Source organism: Carcharodon carcharias, chromosome 3 (genome assembly GCF_017639515.1).
Source record: "Carcharodon carcharias isolate sCarCar2 chromosome 3, sCarCar2.pri, whole genome shotgun sequence".
Lineage (NCBI taxonomy): Eukaryota > Metazoa > Chordata > Chondrichthyes > Lamniformes > Lamnidae > Carcharodon > Carcharodon carcharias.
The window spans coordinates 74,606,755-74,625,359 of NC_054469.1; the positions used below are offsets into that span (position 1 = coordinate 74,606,755).

At 40.7% G+C, this 18,605-nt stretch overlaps 1 protein-coding gene across 4 annotated transcripts in view; it reads left to right on the top strand.

Moving 5' to 3' along the window:
* The window catches only part of LOC121276465 (ankyrin repeat and IBR domain-containing protein 1-like), a 145,926-nt gene that overhangs the window by 65,428 nt on the left and 61,893 nt on the right, over positions 1-18,605 (top strand). For all 4 annotated transcript variants that reach the window (XM_041184898.1, XM_041184899.1, XM_041184897.1 and 1 more), the window contains 4 exons: positions 258-440; positions 3,121-3,238; positions 14,705-14,913; positions 17,700-17,788. In XM_041184898.1, the coding sequence (XP_041040832.1) occupies positions 258-440; positions 3,121-3,238; positions 14,705-14,913; positions 17,700-17,788 (599 nt within the window). The remainder of the gene's footprint in view (positions 1-257; positions 441-3,120; positions 3,239-14,704; positions 14,914-17,699; positions 17,789-18,605) is intronic.

Consider the following 18,605-nt stretch of genomic DNA (forward strand, 5'->3'; position numbering starts at 1 on the left):
TCTTCACTCAATTCTTCAGCTGCACTCCATTTATAAAGCTTGCTATATTATCTTACCTCGCTCTAAACATTATAAATAAAATTGAACCTCAGTGACAGTAGGTAGCACCTTTATCCATTAGTCCAGCTGTTTTATTGTGATTCACTTAAAATATCACCTTTGTCTGATTTGCATAGTCCGGATTTACTAATTTTTACTAATTTACTAATTAATACTGTGACAAGAAGATTTAGGTTTTTATTTTTCCTTGATTTCAGCTTTTAGTTAAGTATGATGCAGACCTGTTTGCAGAAAACGAAAACCGAGATACTCCCTGCGACTGTGCAGAGAAACAGCATCACAAGGATCTTGCTCTCAATCTTGAGTCACGGATGGTATTTTCGCGAGATCCGGAAGCTGAAGAAGTGGAAGCAGAGTATGCAGCTTTGGACAGAAAAGAGGTACAATTTTTAAAAGCTGTTTCTATAGCTGTCTTGAATTTTTTTATCCCTGAATAAATGAGCTCCGTACAGTTGTGATCTCAAGATATATATTCCATTCTAGTTTGTTTCCAATTATGCGGAGACAAATGGCATTTAGCCACCAACAGCAAATAAATTCTCGACCAAAGATGAAAATGTTATAGGGCTGAAAACAAGCTTGGTTGAAGAGTCGATTTTAAGGGGCAACGGTTTGAAAAGAGGAGAGTGAGGTGGAGAATGGAAGGGTTCAGGAAAGGAATTCAAGTGTAGAGCCTAGGTGACTGAAATTGACTAATGGTGAGGGGAAAAAGGGTGGGAATGTACTGGAGGTCAGAAAAATAGCCCTTTCTGCGTGTGGTAGATCCAGAAGAAGTTGCAGAGGTCGGGGAGACAACCATTAAAAGTTTAAACATAGGTATAGGAATTTTAAATTCGAGGTGTGTGGGGAGAGGGGAGACCAGAAACCAACGTAGATTACTGTAGATTATGTGGTGTGTTGATGTGGGTTAGAAAAGTAAGGCGGTTGGCAGTTTAGTGAGGAAGGGTTAAAGTTTGAGATGAGCTTGAAGAGGGCGTGAGCATGATATGAGAGAAGCTAGACAGTGATGTGTAGTCAGGCATGGAGCAAAGGGGGAGTCTAGTGGGTGGCTTGGCTTGGGAAGGTAAGATGGGTTGGAGGAAATGGAGGCATTTGAACTGAGGGTCTTGATTTTATTGACAAACAAGTCCATGAAACTATCTTCCAAGTCTCCACAGTCATCTCTTGCAGTCCAGTTGTTCCTTTGATCACTCAGGCTGCTTACTTTGGCTTTATTATTGACTTTCTGTTTTCACCTTATCCCAACTTGTTGCTGAAACTTTCAGCTATGCCTTCTTCATCTCTGGGCTCCACTTCTCTAACACACTCCTTGTCAGCACTCCTAGTTTCACCCTACAAAAACTGCATTTTCAGTTAATGGGGAAATGTGAACTTGTCCACCTTGCAGGAAGAATAAAAAAGCAGTATACCATTTAAATGGAGAGAGATCACAGAACTCAGTGGTACAGAGGGATTTGGGTGTTCTGGTACATGAGCTTCAAAAAATTAGTGTGCAGGGATAGCTAGCAATTAGGAAGACAAATGGAACGTTGGCATTTATTGCAAGCGGAATGGAATATAAAAGTAGGGAAGTTTTACTGCAGCTCCACAGAGCCTCAGAGAACACATCTGGAATGCTGTGTACAACTTTGGTCTCCTTATTTGAAATTGATATAATTGCATTAGAAGACAAGGTTCACTCGACTCATTCCTGGAATGAGGGGCTTATCTTATGAGGAAAGGTTGAACAGGTCGGAATTTAGAACAATGAGAGCTGATCTTGAGACATATAAGATCCTGAGGGGATCTGATAGGGTATATACCAGGAGGATGCTTCCACTTGTGGGAGAGACTAGAACCAGAGGACACAGTTGAAGAATGAGCTCTATCATGTGGGTTGGAGGTGAGAATTTTTTTCTCTCAAAGGGTTGTTAATATGTCAAATTCTCTTCCCCAGAAAGCAATAGACGCTGGGTCATTGAATTTATTCAAGGCAGAGTTAAATATTTGGTAGACCTGGGTGGCAAGAGTTTTGGGGGACAGTGGAGTCTGATCAGCCATGATCTTATTGAATGGCAAAACAGACTCAAAGGGCTGAATGGACTACTCCTGCTTCTAAGTCCTATGTTCCATTGTTTGGGTTTCTGTTTCTGAAGCACATTTGAATCTATGAACATAGGAACAGGTGTAGGCCATTCAGTCCCTCGAGCCTGCCCCACAAAAATTGATCCCAAACTGTAATCTGCTAAAATCTTGTAATTCCTCTGATTGTTTTGTGCCCTTTTAGCCGCATCTGAAGCGATCATCTGTGTGTCCATAAAATAAGTTACCTGGTATTTAGATGCCAGAGAGTTGAGCTTTGCTTGTTTGTGTCCATTGTCCCTGAACAGGGAAAGATGCGAAAATTAGCAGGACAGTTCTAATCTTGCAATCAATATTGTTGTATACAGGTCTGGTAGTATACAAATGCCCTTTGGCAATCATTCAACCTGGCAAGTGGTTCAACTAACAAAAAATTTCCCTTAGAGGCAGTTTGATTTTAGCTATTTGTGCTACTGATGATACTGACAAAATTGCATTTAAATGAGTTTCACCCAATGCAAGGCAAATGAATTCATTGGATAAAAATGTTACCAGTATGGCCTGCTTCTAAGGTAAGGAAATGTATCATCAACCAAATTAAAAGTTTGTTCTCTATACTGTTAGCAGATTATTTGAGCGTTGAAATTCTGTCATTTGGTGTCATAGCAGATCATGGAAATTTTGAGTAAATAGATGAAGTCTAGAAGATGGATAAGATAGTAGTCAATTTCCATTAAAGCAGATATGTTAATTGTTCAGTTTGAAACTGTTGCGTTGTTTTAGCATTTTGAATTGTTAATTCCTGCATTATTATGAATTGTTTATCATAATAGTTTCAGCATTTGGGGAGAAGCAGGAGTTTATGTAAGTGACCTCCATGTTTGTAATAAACTTTGTAACTATAGATTTTTTGTAAAACATGTGATTGGCAGAGTTTCTTTTTTAATATATAAGCCTTTGTCCAATTAATAACCTATGGTATTTTCTTCCACTCTGAAGCAATATGAGGGCCTAAGGCCACAGGACCTGAGGAAGCTCAAGGATATGCTGATAGTGGAAACTGCAGACATGCTTCAAGCCCCGCTTTTTACTGCAGAGGCACTGCTCCGAGCCCATGGTAAAGTTATTAACTGTTGGGGGCTCCGGATCCTCGGTGAAATATGCAGCTATAATTTTCATTTGTTATGCATTTTAAAATCCACTGTTCAAACTCAAATTTTGTGTATCTTTAACAATTGGAGTTGATTATTAGATGCTAGTTGATATATAGCTACCTTCGTTTAAGCAATTTGTTTCAAACAGCTGTCAAGAATTCTTTAAACCATAATAGTTTAACTTGAGAAGGAAATAATGACTGTGAATCTAAAATAATAAAAACACAATGCTGGAAATGCACAGCATATATATCAACATGTAAGGATGCACAAACTTTGGATAAAGACCCCTCATCAGACTTGGATTCAAATCAGACCACCTAAACCTAGCTATTAACCCATAGATTACAATAAGCAGTAAGGAGTTGTGACCTCATTGGAACGCTTAGAGAGCCTGATTCTCACTGAACAGAATTAGTACCAGTAGAGATGGTCATTAACCTACTGTACTGTGATTGCCATGTCATTTCAGCTGCCCTGTATAATGAAGCTCTGTTCACTCTTTCAAGCCAGTTTACTCAATGTCATTACAGTCCCCACCATTTCAAGAGGGCATATTTGTGTGAATGTAATTTTCCAGCTACACATAATAGTCTGTATAACCTGACCATTCAGATCCTGGAGGTAGCCAGCAATGCAATGTGGACCAATCATATTGTAGTTGCAAGAAATCATTTTGTACAGAACCTTGGACCAGAGATCTGTAATAAAATAAATGCAGACATTGCTTTGGATATCTGTATATTTGTAACTTAATATGGTATCTAGGGCTAAACTAGAACCGTCTGAAGCAGGATGTTGTTGGGACTGTGGAATTCTTTGTCTGATAAATCAAGTCAGAGTACCACCAGGATCATCTGTACAATCGGTCATTTTCACAGAAGCATTGGTATTGTGGTACAGGAGGAGCTACCCACTCTGATCCTTCCTGTGTATAACACAGCTACTTGGCTTAGACCAGGTTTGCTCTCGGTTTTTATCTGTCTTCAGCTTATCCACTCAGTGGCCAACTACTGCACACCTTTAAAAGTCAGTACAGGGAAGGTTGTTAGCCTGAATCTAAATTACTTGGTCTAGAGAAATTGACTTTAAACTGACTCTAACATAGTAACCACAAGACTGAGAACAGTTAAATTACAATCCTGCAATTCACAACATTCACCTAATTTACTATAATCTGAGTTTAATTGCAATAAAGTTCCACAGTGATCACTGTGAAAGAGGAAGATTGCAATCCATTGAATTGTCAGAGACCCTAAATATAGCATTGTCTGCCTGAAATAAACAGAACACTTGATGCTAAAACTGGCAATTTTGAAATTGATACTGCAAATGGATAATAGTTATCATTCTTTGGGCAATATAAGCAACTGTTTCTTTTAAATGTGGATGTTTTAAGTGTTGGGGATTGCGTCGGTAACTGACATGAAAACAAAATAAGATTCAAAAATCAACAAATCACAGAAAAAAATATGCATTTTATCCCATTATATCTGTAATACCTGGTACAAAGCTGAGCAAAAATGAATTGGTACCTTGCTAGAAAAGTTGTGCTGCTCTGAAGTATAATTTTCATCTGTCTTATATAAAGGAATTTTAGAGCTATGAAACAGTTTGGTAGCTTTTCCTGTAATTTTTCCAAGCAGCACAATATAAATGAGGATGATTTCATTGCAGATACCTGCAAGGTTAAATGATAAATGCTTTATAAATTACACTGGGTGCTTTCATGGAACCAATTATTTATGCATAAGTACGTTTGCGGTACATTGAGAAATGACCAGAAGGGTAACAATCTCCAGATTGCTTTCTATGCCTCCAGCTTGACAGGATAAGGAGAGGAGGATTAAGGAGGATCTGCAGCTGCAGGATTAATAAAACTGTTGGAATAGAAACTGTTTCAATGTGAGAAAATACTATTAAAGGATAAAGAGAAAAGTTATTCAGTAGTGAGAGATAAAAACAAAGGCAAAGCAAGAGTCCTCTTGCCAACCAATCAGCACCCTCTTCTCATGCGGTATAAATTGTTGTTCCCCTCTAGATTTGGTATCTTGCAAATCTGTCCTGATAAATGCAAGATGAAAAGTTTCAACAGCATGTTTCTTTAGCAAATTAAGAACTATTTTTGAGCTATTTAACCCCACATGATGGGAGAAAGTGCACTGGCAGAGTAAACAATATAAATCAGAATAAAAGCAAAATACTGTGGATACTGGAAATCTGAAACAAAAATTGCTGGAAAAACTCAGCAAGTCTGACAGCATCTGTAGAGAGAAAGACAGAGTTAACGTTTCAAGTCTGTGTGACTCTTCTTCAGAACTAAAGAGAAGTAAAAATATATACTGTTTAAGGGGGGGTGGGACAGGTGAAGCTGGATAGAAGGCCAGCGATAGGTGGAGGCATAGGAGAGATTGTGAAAGATGTCATAACAAAAGGTTGAAGGGGTGTTGATGGTGGTGATACTGGCATATTGGGATAGAAATTAGAATCCTGATTTCAGGGGTCTCTAGTTGACTGCACATAAATGCTTCTGGAAGATGGTGGATGGATGGATTGTTTGCCAGGGCTGGCAGTTTGTAAATTTCCCCTGGGACAACAGTAACCAGAATGAGCAGGCTCTTGGCTTTATGTTTCTGGCTGCCATTCCAAGGGTGCAGTATGCCATTGATGAAATAATACGTAGCAACCTGTGGCCGAGAGATGATCTGTAACCACAAGTTAAAGTTCTCATAGCTCTGTACTAGGAGCGCCATGATGCTTTCATACAATGTTGGTTAAACCTCCTTGACCTGTTCATGCTTGGAAGTATTCTTCCACTGTGGTTGCTTGATACCCCACTTCATCCCTGGTTAGCAACACCTTTTAGCAATGCCAATTAACCACAAAAGCAGTCAGTGACAGCCACATGATAACCAGATGTGGCATCAGGCAAGTCATTGGCATCCTCATGATATTTCAAATGCCTGGCCAGATCTGAAGAGGTCCTTCAGTACATGTCAGTGAAGGTCTCCAGGATAATTGACGTGGGCTGCATTCTGCACAGCATTGGGTTGTGGTAAGAAGTAGAAGTGATGGAGGAACAAGCTGTTCAATATTCATCATCTGATGATTCCATGGACATGAAGCTGAGGCATCAAATGTCATACCCTCTCAGATTGCTGCTCGAGATACCAGAGGTTCCCTAATAACTTGAAGATTATTAGTCACTGACACTGGACCAAAGTAACTACTGCTTCCCCACCCCCCCCCCCACGGACACACAGCTGACCTGTAAACAACCATCCACTCATTTGACATCCACCAACTGATCTCCATCAATTCGTCTCTTCGCATTCATCAATAAGCAACTGAACAGGCAAGCTGCTACCCGGAACAGAAGAATAGACGTGAGAAAGAGCTGGAAATTAATATAATTGTAATTTGATTTTTTTTTTAAATTAACATAATATTTTCACAAATGCCCTTGGTGAACTACAAAGCTTTACTGCAACTTTGTACACCCCTCCTGCATGTTGCAACCCCTGTGGCTTCTAAAGGAGTAGAAGCAGGCTACTCAGATTCCTGCTCTGACTGTGGTGCCGTTCTTAGCCAACAACCTCTGGATGTTGGATCCTGTAGGAACCGCAGAAAAGACTGCAGTATTACACGTGCACAGGGCCAAACTTGGCCTTCGGAAGAGAAGGCAGAATGTTCTGCACTGATTGAAAGGGGAGCAACAAGTGAGACCTTGAGAGAAGTTCCCACTTTTCATGTCCCCCTTTCACCTTCATCCCTTTCCTGGGCTAGGAGCGCATCGCTCGCAACTCTCTGCAAGAGAGCAGTATGGAGCAAATCAGTGATGTAAGGCCATGGCTAAGGTACATGTCATCCGGCTTAAGGCTGCAGACATGTTGGCATCCAAAGTGGATGGACTCATTTGATTGCCATGGTTGAAGCTTCACAGTGCAGGCCTCGCTCCATGGGAGAAGGTTAGTCTCACAATGGCCATCTAAATGAATCCACTAATGCTAGAACTGGACTCCTCTATCCTCTCTAATATATTGGACAGTGACTGAGGTAGGACTGCTAGTACCTCTCAGATTTTCTGCTGCCCCTCTATTGTTCTTTTTATTGTTGGCCCCTGGGCATCAGCACCTAAGTTGAACAGAGCTTGGAGAGAAGTGTGCTCTCAAGTGCTGACTTTTCATTGCTGTCCTTACCACCTAATTAGAAACCACTCGTGATCTGAGATACCTGGTGTGAGTCATCTAACCCTAGCAAGACCAAGTGACATGCATGTACTTGCACTGTGACAGGTAAGAATAAGTCCTGTGAACATGCACTTTCAAAGAATCAGCTCCCCTGAGTAATTGTTGTTCACAAAGTCCACGGCCCGCTGTGTACACATGAAAGTCTTGGAGGAGAGGAGAGAGGGAATGAATTCATAATGATAATGTACAAACATTGCTGCTGAACATAATTAAAATATTGCTTAATCAAGTCAACATCTCTGGGTCTTGGATTAAATGTGGGTTGGCGATATTTAATTCTATCATCAGTCAATTGTGAAGACTCAGACCCTCCATCTGATGGTCAGGGATGCAAATATGCCATTGATCTCCATGGCCTTTCCCTCCAATATCAACTTACCTCCAGTCCTCTCCCTCTCCCTTACATTCTGTGCTCACTTCATCTGAAATGTGGTTGACAGAACTATGAGCAAGGTATGTGTTCATCCAGTTGAACCAGTGAAGGTAATTATTGGACAGATGCATCACAGAGCATAAATATTGGGGTGAGGATGGATGGATAAATGAGAAGGTGAGGAAGTGCTTTGAAAGTGAACAAAGGGTCCTCTTCAAACTTAAGTGGCTTTGAGGTAACATGTAATAGAGCAAACTTAACAAGTCACGGTGTCAGTGGGTTGGGGTACGCACACTAGCTTGTAGGTGAATTTTTAAAAATTTATTCTTTCATGGGATGTGGCAAGGCCAGCATTTGTTGCCAATCCCTAATAACCCTGGAACTAATGGCTTGCTAGGCCATTTCAGAGGGCAGTTAAGAGTCAACCACATTGCTGTTGGTCTGGAGTTACATGTAGGCTAGACCAGATAAGGATGGTAGATTTCCTTCTCTAAAGGACATGATTCAATCAGATGGGTTTTTACAACAATCGATAATAGTGATGGTACTGTGACACTGAGACCAGCTTTATAATTCCAGATTTATTAATTGAAATTCCAGCAGCCCTGGTAGGATTTGAACCCGTGTCCCCATTAGCTTTAGCCTTGGCATGTAGATTATTATTTCAGTGATATTAACACTGTGCCACTGTCTCTCCCTAATCTGTAACAGTGTTCACCTTTCCTGATCTCAGTAGGCCTTTAAAGTGATCTCTGCATTGGATTCAGGTATGGGTGGAATACACCTGTGGTTAACCTCCTCTAATCATCAGGATGACAGCAGCAGGTGGTTTCTTCCTTTTGCAGAGCAAGATTATCTCCTTAATGCCCATAGCAGTCCATCAAACAAAGCATCATTAAACCAGGTTTGCCATTTCTATCAAAACCTTTCAACTCCTCCAAGTTCCATTCTTAAATTCGCTGTTTAAAAAGTCAAGATCACATCATGAAGGTGCACATCAGGCCCACAGACGCACATTTCGCAACAGAAAGTAAATTGATAATGAGATATCCATGTTTAAATTGGGTGTACTGCTGAGTCAGAACTTCAGCCTGGTTATGCACTTGCTATTTCTCCAACCCTCTGCTTGGAAGCCACCTCTATGTTTATCAGGCTCTTTATAACAATTGCATTTTTGATAATTTTAGAATCAGACGTGGGAACATTTTGATGCTTGTTTTTCATCTTTCATTCTAAATTAGGTTAGCTTTAATTTATACTGTACTGACGTGGCAGGCAAGGTGTACCAGGTGGACTAAATTCACAACGGAAACTTGGTCACGCCATCATAACGCTTTGCAATTCGTATTTATTACGAAAAGATTTGTGCACTGAATTCAGAAGTAATGAGTCCACTAAAACCTTTAGAGATTTTAAAAATTAAATTAAAACATTTATTAACAAAAGAAAATGTTTCAAGTAAATACATAAGATTACAGTTACTTAATACTATAAGAAATCCCAAAATCCCAAATTAACCTGATTCGCAACTACACACCCCCTTTAAGGGAACAGTCCAAAGTAGATTTTAAATTCAATAGGCAATCCAGCCCTCTTGACAGTGGAATTCCAAAGGCCTTCCTCCACCTTTGGTTACTGGACACAGCAGACTTCTGCAAAAGTGGCTGGAGGCTTCCCCAAGACTGTTTTACATGGTTCTTTCAGATTTTACATGGCCCCATAACATTACCTTCCATCCTTCTTTATATATGTTTCTTTCTCTTTAATCTGTAAGTTCCATTGTTCTCTATGTCTTTGGAAATTTACTTTTTCCATAATATAAAAATATTTCATGTTCCCAATATGTTCAGTGCCTTTGGAAAAATAAACAAACTGCTTATTGCCTTGCTTATCTTATTTATTGTAAACATCCTATCACCCCTTTGAAACCTAAACAACCCCTTCACTTATCAAAAAATGCAAATTTTCTGTATGTATGATTATGTATAATTACTGAGAGGATGTATACATAGGAAAGACTGAACTGGCTGGGGCTTTTAAGTCCCACAGAGGGTTGAGCAGTGAAAAAAGGGTTTGATAGGATCACTATAAAGCAAATGTATCCAATAAGGGAGGAGTCCAACATATAAATATATGATGGGCACTAATAAATCTAATGGCAAATTCATGAAAAACTCCTTTACCTAAAGAGTGATAAGAATGTGGAACGTACAAGAAGTAGTTGAGGCTATTGGAAAAATAGTACTCAAGGGGAAACTAGATGAATACATGAGGAGGAAATGAATAGAAGGATATGCTGATAGGGTTAGATGAAATAGTGAGATTAGGCCCATATCGGGCAGAACGTCAAGCTTAAAATCCTGTTTCATTCTATCACCTGATATGTAGTATTTAACAGTTTTTTGGCATGCTTAAAGTGAATACTGTTTTCTATCTTCTACCATAAAGCAATCATAATTTCTTAGAATAGGATAAGTAATTCCAGTATTTTTTTAATTTGCAGATGTATTTTTGAAATCACAGCGGGTCAGTCTGTTCATTATATTTTCCCCCCTCCATAGTCTATATTTTGTCATAAAAAACTGTTGGTGACCTATTGAACTGCTTCGGAGTCCTGATAGCTGCAGATGGAACAAAAACAAAAACTGCTGGAAAAACTCAGCAGGTCTGACAACATCTGTGGAGAGAAAGTCAGAGATAACGTTTTGAGTCGGTATGACTCTTCAGAACTAAAGAGAAGTAAAAATACGGTGAAATATATACTGTTTAAGGAGGGTGGGACAGGTGAAGCTGGATAGAAGGCCAATGATACGTGGAGGCAAAGGAGAGATTGCAAAAGATGTCGTAAACAAAAGGTCAAATGGCTATTAATGGTGTTGGTACTTGCTAAAGGAGATGCTCATGGTGACATTAAGAGTAGAAAGCAGAATGAGCAAGTGACAGATGGCCCTAGTGGGGGTAGGGTGAGATGGGGCGAGGGGTTGGTGGCAGGAAAAAAAGATCGAAATAGGCTAAAAGGTGGGGATAAAGCAATGAATAAAAATGGAAATAAATTTTAAAAATAATAAAAATAGTTGGGAAAAATATATATATAAAAATTTTTAAAATATCTGAAAAAAGAGATCAAAAAGGGGTGAGGATGGAGTAGAGAGTTCACGGTCTGAAGTTGTTGAACTCAATGTTAAGTCCGGAAGGCTGTAAAGTGCCTAATCGGAACATGAGGTGCTGTTCCTCCAGTTTACGTTGAGCTTCACTGGGACATTGCAGCAGCCCAAGGACTGACATCTGGGCATGAGAGCAGGGTGGTGTGTTGAAATGGCAAGCGACTGGAAGGTCTGGGTCTAAGTGGCCACCCAGTCTGCGTTTGGTGTCTCCAATGTAGAGGATTCTGCATTGGGAGCAGCAAATGCAATATACCAAATTGAGGGAAGTGCAAGTGAAGCGCTGCTTCGCTTAAAAGGAGTGCTTGGGCCCTTGGACGGTGAGGAGGGGGGAAGTAAAGGGGCACGTGTTGCACCTTCTGCAATTGCATGGGAAGGTGCCGTGGGAGGGGTTGAGGTGCAGGGGGTGACGGAGCAGTGGACCAGGCTGTCCCGGAGGGAAACATCCCTACGGAATGTCGATGGGGGGGGGTGGTGAAGGGAAGATATGTTTGCTGGTGGCATCATACTGGAGTTGGTGGAAATGGCAGAGGATGATCCTTTGTATGCGGAGGCTGGTGGGGTGATAAGTAAGGACAAGGGGGACCCTATCATGGTTCTGGGATGGAGAGGAAGGTGTGAGGGCAGAGGCACGAAAGATGGGTCGGACACGGTTGAGGGCCCTGTCAACCACCGTGGGTGGGAAATCTTGGTGAAGGAAGACATGTCAGAAGCACTGTTTTGGAAAGTGGCATCATCGGAACAAATACGACCGCGGTGAAGGAACTGAGAGAACGGGATGGAGTCTTTACAGGAAGCGGGGTGTGAGGAGCTGTAGTCGAGGTAGCTGTGGGAGTCGGTGGACTTGTAATGAATATTGGTGGACAGTCCATCACCAGAAATTGAGACAGAGAGGTCAAGGAAGGGAAGTGTCAGTGGTGGACCATATGAAAATGATGGAGGGGTGGAAATTGGAAGCAAATTTAATCAATTTTTCCAGGTCCAAATGAGAGCATGAAGCAGCACCGAAACAGTCATCGATGTACCGGAGAAAGAGTTGTGGGAGGGGGCTTGAGTAGGACTGGAACAAGGAATATTCCACATACCCCATAAAAGCATAACAGGGACCAATGCGGGTATTCATAGCCACACCTTTTATTTGGAGGAAATGAGACAAATTTAAGGAGAAATTGTTCAGTGAGAGAACAATCTCAGCCAGACGGAGGAGAGTGGTGTTAGATGGGGATTGTTCGGGCCTCAGTTCAAGGAAGAAGCACAGAGCCTTCAGATCATCCTGGTGGGGGATCGAGGTGTAGAGGGGATAGGACGCCCATGGTGAACAAGAGGCAGTTGGGTCAGGGAACTGGAAATTGTTGATAAGATGTAGGGCATCAGAAGAGTCGCAGATGGTCTGAGGGCTCTCCGGATCTTCCTTGAACAGAGGCCCGAACAATCAAATTGCTAAATTTGATGACGACGCAAAGAGGGGGAGGAAAGTAAGATGTGAAGAGGACATAAAGAAACTACAAAGGGTTATAGATAGTTTAAGTGAGTGGGCAAAGATCTGGCAAATGGAGTATAATGTGGAGAAATGTGAAATTATCCATTTTGGCAGGGAAAAATAAATAAGCATATTATCTAAATGGTGAGAGATTGCAGTGCTCCGAGGTACAGAGGGATCCAGATGTCCTGGTGAATGAATCGCAAAAGGTTAGTATGCGGGGACAGCAAGTAATTAGGAAAACTAATAGAATTTCTCAAATTAATTAATTAATAAGTAGAGGGTATCTCGACCAGAAGCAGGGGATTACTGTTCTTAGAATTTAGCATTTATAATAGAAATCTAGCCCTAGGGAATGTATAGTTAATAAGGAGTCAATAAGCAGTTATTAGATTTAAATTAATTTATTAAATAGTTCTAGGAATGGCAGTAGAAATGGAAGTGCTTTACCTGTGGGATGTGGGAAATCTGAGGCCCAAACAATCCCCATCTACCACCACTGTCCTCCGTCTGGCTTTGAAAAATGTTATCGTTTATTGCAAGGGAAATTAAATACAAAAATAGGGAGATTATGCTTCAGTTATATCGGGCATTGATGAGACCACATCTGGAGTACTGTGTACAATATTGGTCGTCTTATTTAAGGAAGGATGTAAATGCATTGGAAGCACTTCAGAGAAGCTTTATTAGACTAATACCTGGAATGAGCAAGCTTTCTTAAGAGTAAAGGTTAGACAGGCTGAGCTTGTATCCTCTGGAGTTTAGGAGAGTAAGAGGTGACTTGATTGAAACATAAGATTCTGAGGGGCCAAGATGAGGTGGATGTGGAGAGGATGTTTCCTCTTCTATGAGAATCTAGAACTAGGGGCCACTTTAAAAATAAGGGTTTGCTCATTTAAGACAGATGAAAATTTTTTTCTCAGTCATTGGAACTCCCTTCCTCAAAGGGAATGGAAGCAGAGCCTTTCAATATATTTAAGACAGAGGTAGATAGATTCTTGATGAGCAAGGAGTTGAAATCTTATAGCGGGAAGGTGGGAATGTGGAGTTGAGGTTGCAATCAGATCAATCATAATTTTATTAGATGGCGGAGCAGACTCAAGGGGCTGAGCGGCCTATTCCTGTTCCTAATTCATCTACTTGCGTGCTTTGCGGTAGAGCGGGATCTGGTTGTCCACTGACTGAGGGAAAAGTAAGACATACCAGAAGCACTGATATGGAAAATGTTTTAATCAGAGCAATACAACGAAGATGAAGAATGAAATCTAGAGTTTTCAGGAAGGGAAGTAGAAGGACATGTGATCAAAATCAAAGTAGCTTTGGGAATCAGTGGGCATTAAGTGCATATTGATCAATACTTATCCCCAGAAATGGAAGTAGAGAAGTTAGAGGAAAGGAAAATTTGGAGATGGACCATGTGAAAACAATGGAGTGGTGGAAATTTAAAGCAAGATTGAAATTTTCCAGTTTGAGGCAAGAACAGAAAGCACAGTCACCGATGAACCAGGAAAAAGAAGTCAGAGTGGGGTGGGGGGGAACATGAGTAGGAGTGAAACTAAGAATGTTCCACGTATAAAGGGTGACATAGCTAGGACCCATATAGGTTTCCAAATGTTGCCTGACATTAATATTTCCAGCATTTTCTGTTTCTATTTCAGATTTCCAGCTTTTGAAGTATTTTGCTTTTGTCTCATAAATTCTGGTTTGTAGCCTGTATCATCTATAAAACTCATAGTTAACTTTTGGACCATTTTGGACACATTTTTCTTTGTCTTTTCCTCCACTTTTAAGCATCTTCAGTTCCTCAAAACAAGGTGAGAGCTTGCTTCTGATGTTGTCTCCTTAACAATAGTGACACAGAATCCTTTTTCCTTTCTTCTCCCCTCTTCTTTCTCCTCCTCCCCATGATACATCCCTTTATCAAAGGGCCCTCTGTTCTGCTGACCACCTTTTGTGGTAGCCCAACTGAGACGAGGCTCAATGTAGGGAATTGATTAATACCTAGCTCTATGTTGTTCTTGCTAGCACACTACATTTGTAAATCAATGCAAATACTACTGAATAAGAACAACAATCAAACCATTGCAATTTAAGACCAATGTAAAAGCACTAAAGTTTTGTTAAATAAACTTTTGAGTTACCTTTTTTCCATTGTGTTTTCCTAGACTGGGATCGAGAAAAACTACTTGAAGCTTGGATGTTAAACCCTGAAGATTGTTGCCAACGTTCAGGCATTCAGATGCCAATTCCACCACCCAGTGGGTACAATGCATGGGACACTCTCCCCTCGCCTCGAACTCCTCGCACCACCCGTTCCTCTGTCACAAGTCCAGATGACATCAGCTTATCTCCAACTGATGAGGATGCTCTTGTGGTATGTTGATGATTTTAATTAGTCAGATATTTCCTACCTGTACAGAGTAAACAATAACTATCATAACTTCAAGATTTGTTCGAAATCACAAACATGATTGGTTACATACAGTTTAGTTTCATTTTGTTTGTATGTGCTGAAAACATTGATAGTTTGAACTGAGTATTGCTCATGTAGTTGGTGTGGGAAAGAGAAGCATCTTTAAAATGTAATACTGTTTTCCATTATAATTTATGTAGAATGAATACAAAAATTGACAGTCCACTGATAAATGTTAAAAAAAAACCTGCTTAAGCTTACTTTAATTGCAATAAAGGGGGAACCAGTGAATGTATTATATTTGTGTTTTCAAAAAACATTTGATAATGTACCACATAGGAGCGTATCACACACAATTAGGACTGATGGGGTATCACATATCAGCCACCTGACCCCCCTCAATCGGACTCCAGCTTTTAACTTTCACTCCCGGGTATCTGTTTTATATATATATATATATATATAGCATCCAAACCTCCTAATGAGATTCCAGCCTGTAACTCCCTCCCAGGTATCTGTAATTCTAAACATAACCACCCCCAAATCCCGCTCACTTGTGGGCATCTGTTATTCTATATATAAACCCCACCCCAATCGCTGTGATTAGATTCCAGCCTGTCCATCAATCCCAATCTAACCGAGGGTCTTGTGGGGTTTGATATGTAGAATAATGGATCCCTGGGAGTCAGTTATCGACTGGAATCTAATCAAAGGGCTCAGGGAGCTCATACGTAGAATAACTGATACCTGGGAGCGAGTTGCAGCTGGAATCTAATCAAGGGGTTCTGGGGATCTATATCTAAAATATAAATTTGAGCCTGGGATTTAGTCCTGAGGGGCAAATTGTGGGTATCTGGTGTCATAATGAAGGGGATTTTGCTGTGGAGAGTAATTATTTTTGAGAGAATTAGAGCCGTGGTGAGAGGTTTATTGATGTATTGTTGGGGAATTAGTCCTATGGTAAGGGGATTTAGTGGAGTCACTTAGTGCTGTGGTGTGGGTCTGTTTGGGGGGTGGTTAGTGGTATGGTGGGTGCCTTTTGCGGGTTTTATTGCTGTGACGGGCTTACCAGGGTGGTAATGCATTGACGTGTGTTTTACAGAGGGGGTTAACTTGCTGGGATGGTGGTCTAGTGAGAGGATTTAATTTAATTTCAACTTAATTTGCCATCTGGGTCTCTATCGAGGGGGATTAGTGGCTAGGCTGGGCCTCAGAGGTGGGAGGGCTGGCCACCATGAGAGAGGCCAGGAATTGACGCACCTGGAGGACAAGATCACATCTACATCTATGGCAATCTGGGCCCTGCCGGTCAGTGCCTTTCAACGTGAACAACATCAAAATAGTGAGTTAATGGATAGAGGAGTAAATCCAACAAAAAATCTGGAGTGGAGTCCTATTAGGCGGTTAGTATTTCCCTCAAGTTAGCGCTTTTTGGAACTCCAGCAACCACCTAGGCCCCAGATGTATAAGCTTCCGTCTTTCCTCTGGATACCAGCCCACGAGGTGGAGAGGTGGTTACAGATGCAAGGCAAGTCTGTAAACCCATTTGTATCAATTGTTTGTTGGGTGCCAGTCATCTTCCGTAGATGAAAGGATGTCGCCACCAAGGGCTCATGGGATTGGGGATAATGTATCAGAATGGATTGAGAATTGGTTAATGGACAGAAAACTAAATAGGAATAAACAGGACATTTTCAGGTTGTTAGGCTATAACTAATGGGGTACCACAAGGATTTACAATCAATATTAATGACTTAAATGTTGGGTCTGAGTCTAACATATCCAAGTTTGCTGATGATATGGAGTTAGGTGGGAAGTAAACAATGAGGATGGCGCAGAGAGACTGCTGAGGTTGATTATAGACAGGTTGGTTGAGTGAGCAAGAATCTGGCAGATGGTAGAAAAAAATAAAGCAGAATATTTATTGAATGGGGAGTGACTGGAAAATGTTTGCATTCATAGGGTACTGGGTACTGTTATACATGAATCTCAAAGTTGACATGCAAGTATAGCAAGCAGTTTGGAAGACAAACAGTTAACTTTTGTTACATAGGGATTGGAGAATAAGAGTAAAGTCTTGCTACAATATCCAGGGCATTGGTGAAGCCATACCTGGAAGTACTGTGTATAGTTTTGGTCTCCTTACATAAATAAGGAGTGCAGTAAAGGTTCACTAGACTGGTTCCTGGGATGATAGGATTGTCTACGAGGAGAGATTGACTAGGCCTGCATTTCTTGGAGTTTAGAAAAATGAGAGGTGATCTAATTGTAAGATGTCTTCAGAGGCTTGACAGGGTAAATACTGATAAAATATTTCCCCTGTCTAGGGAATCTAGAACACAGGATCACCCTCTCAGAAGAAGGGATAGGCCGTTTAGGACTGAGATGAGGAGAAATTTCTTCACTCAAGGGTTGTGCATCTTTAAAATCTGTACCCCAGAGAGCTGTGGCTGCTCAGTCATTGAGTATATTCAAGTCAGAGGTCACTAGATTCATGCGTCCTAAGGGAATTAAGAGATACAGGGATAGTGCAGGAAGGTGGAGTTTAGTAGAAGATATTATTGAATGTCAGAGCAGGTTCAAAGAGCCAATGGACCTACTTCTGCTTTTTCTGTTCTTATGTTGAAATTAGAAATTAACATTTGAGAATAGAGATTTTATCTTCATTCACAATCTTGATAAAGTTGTACATTTTTGTTTTTTACTTGTTCTTTTACAATTACTTGCAATGATAACTTATTTTTCAGTGTGGTATTTGCTTGTGCAACATTTCTGTATTTGAAGATCCTGTGGATGTGCCTTGTGGTCATGAATTTTGTCGAGGATGCTGGGAAGGGTGAGTACCATTTGCCAATCTGGATTATTGGAGTCTGGAGTATTTCAGTTGGTAGGGTTAGCCTGTTTTATTTTCATTTTTTGTTGGTGCTTCATCGCCCCTTCCCCACTTCTAATGTCTTAATTAACTCCTTTTCTAAATATTGTGCAAACGTCTGGACAGCCACTTTGGAAAACAATTTTTTGGCTTAAAGGAGGAATCTATTCTTCTGTTTTGGTATCTGATACAAAATATTACCAAGTCGTATTTACAGCTTTAGGGAAAGTAGTCCTCCCAACAGCAGAGATAGATATTGATCTCATCTAAAGGCTACCAAACCAGCTATTAGAGCAGTGGAAAGGACTGGAGATGATTTGGATAGCTGAGATTGTAATATCAGCTGTGATAGAAGCTGGTGGGCCATTAAGGAATGTGTAAGACCATTCAAGGATTTTTTTTTCTTTAGGACTGCTTTGGGTGACTGCCAGAATATGGCAGAGGTTTTAAGTGACTACCTTGTGTCAGTTTTCACCAAAGTCTTGCTGAGTTACCAATAATGCCCACTGGAATTGGTGCTGAAATTAAAAGTATCAAAGTGGATCTGGATATAGTCCTAACTAGATAGAATAGGACATCTCTGAACAGATCAGACTGATGGCATTCACCTAGGGCCAGGGGGAGAAATCATGGTTATTCTTCTCTTGCTTTCAGGCCCCTTGTTCACCACCCCGCTCCTCTTTCCTTTAACCCACCCCTCAATCATGCATGATACTATTTCCCTTTTCAAGATTCATCAATCAATTCACCAAAAAATCACACGGCATGGTAAAATGATGAC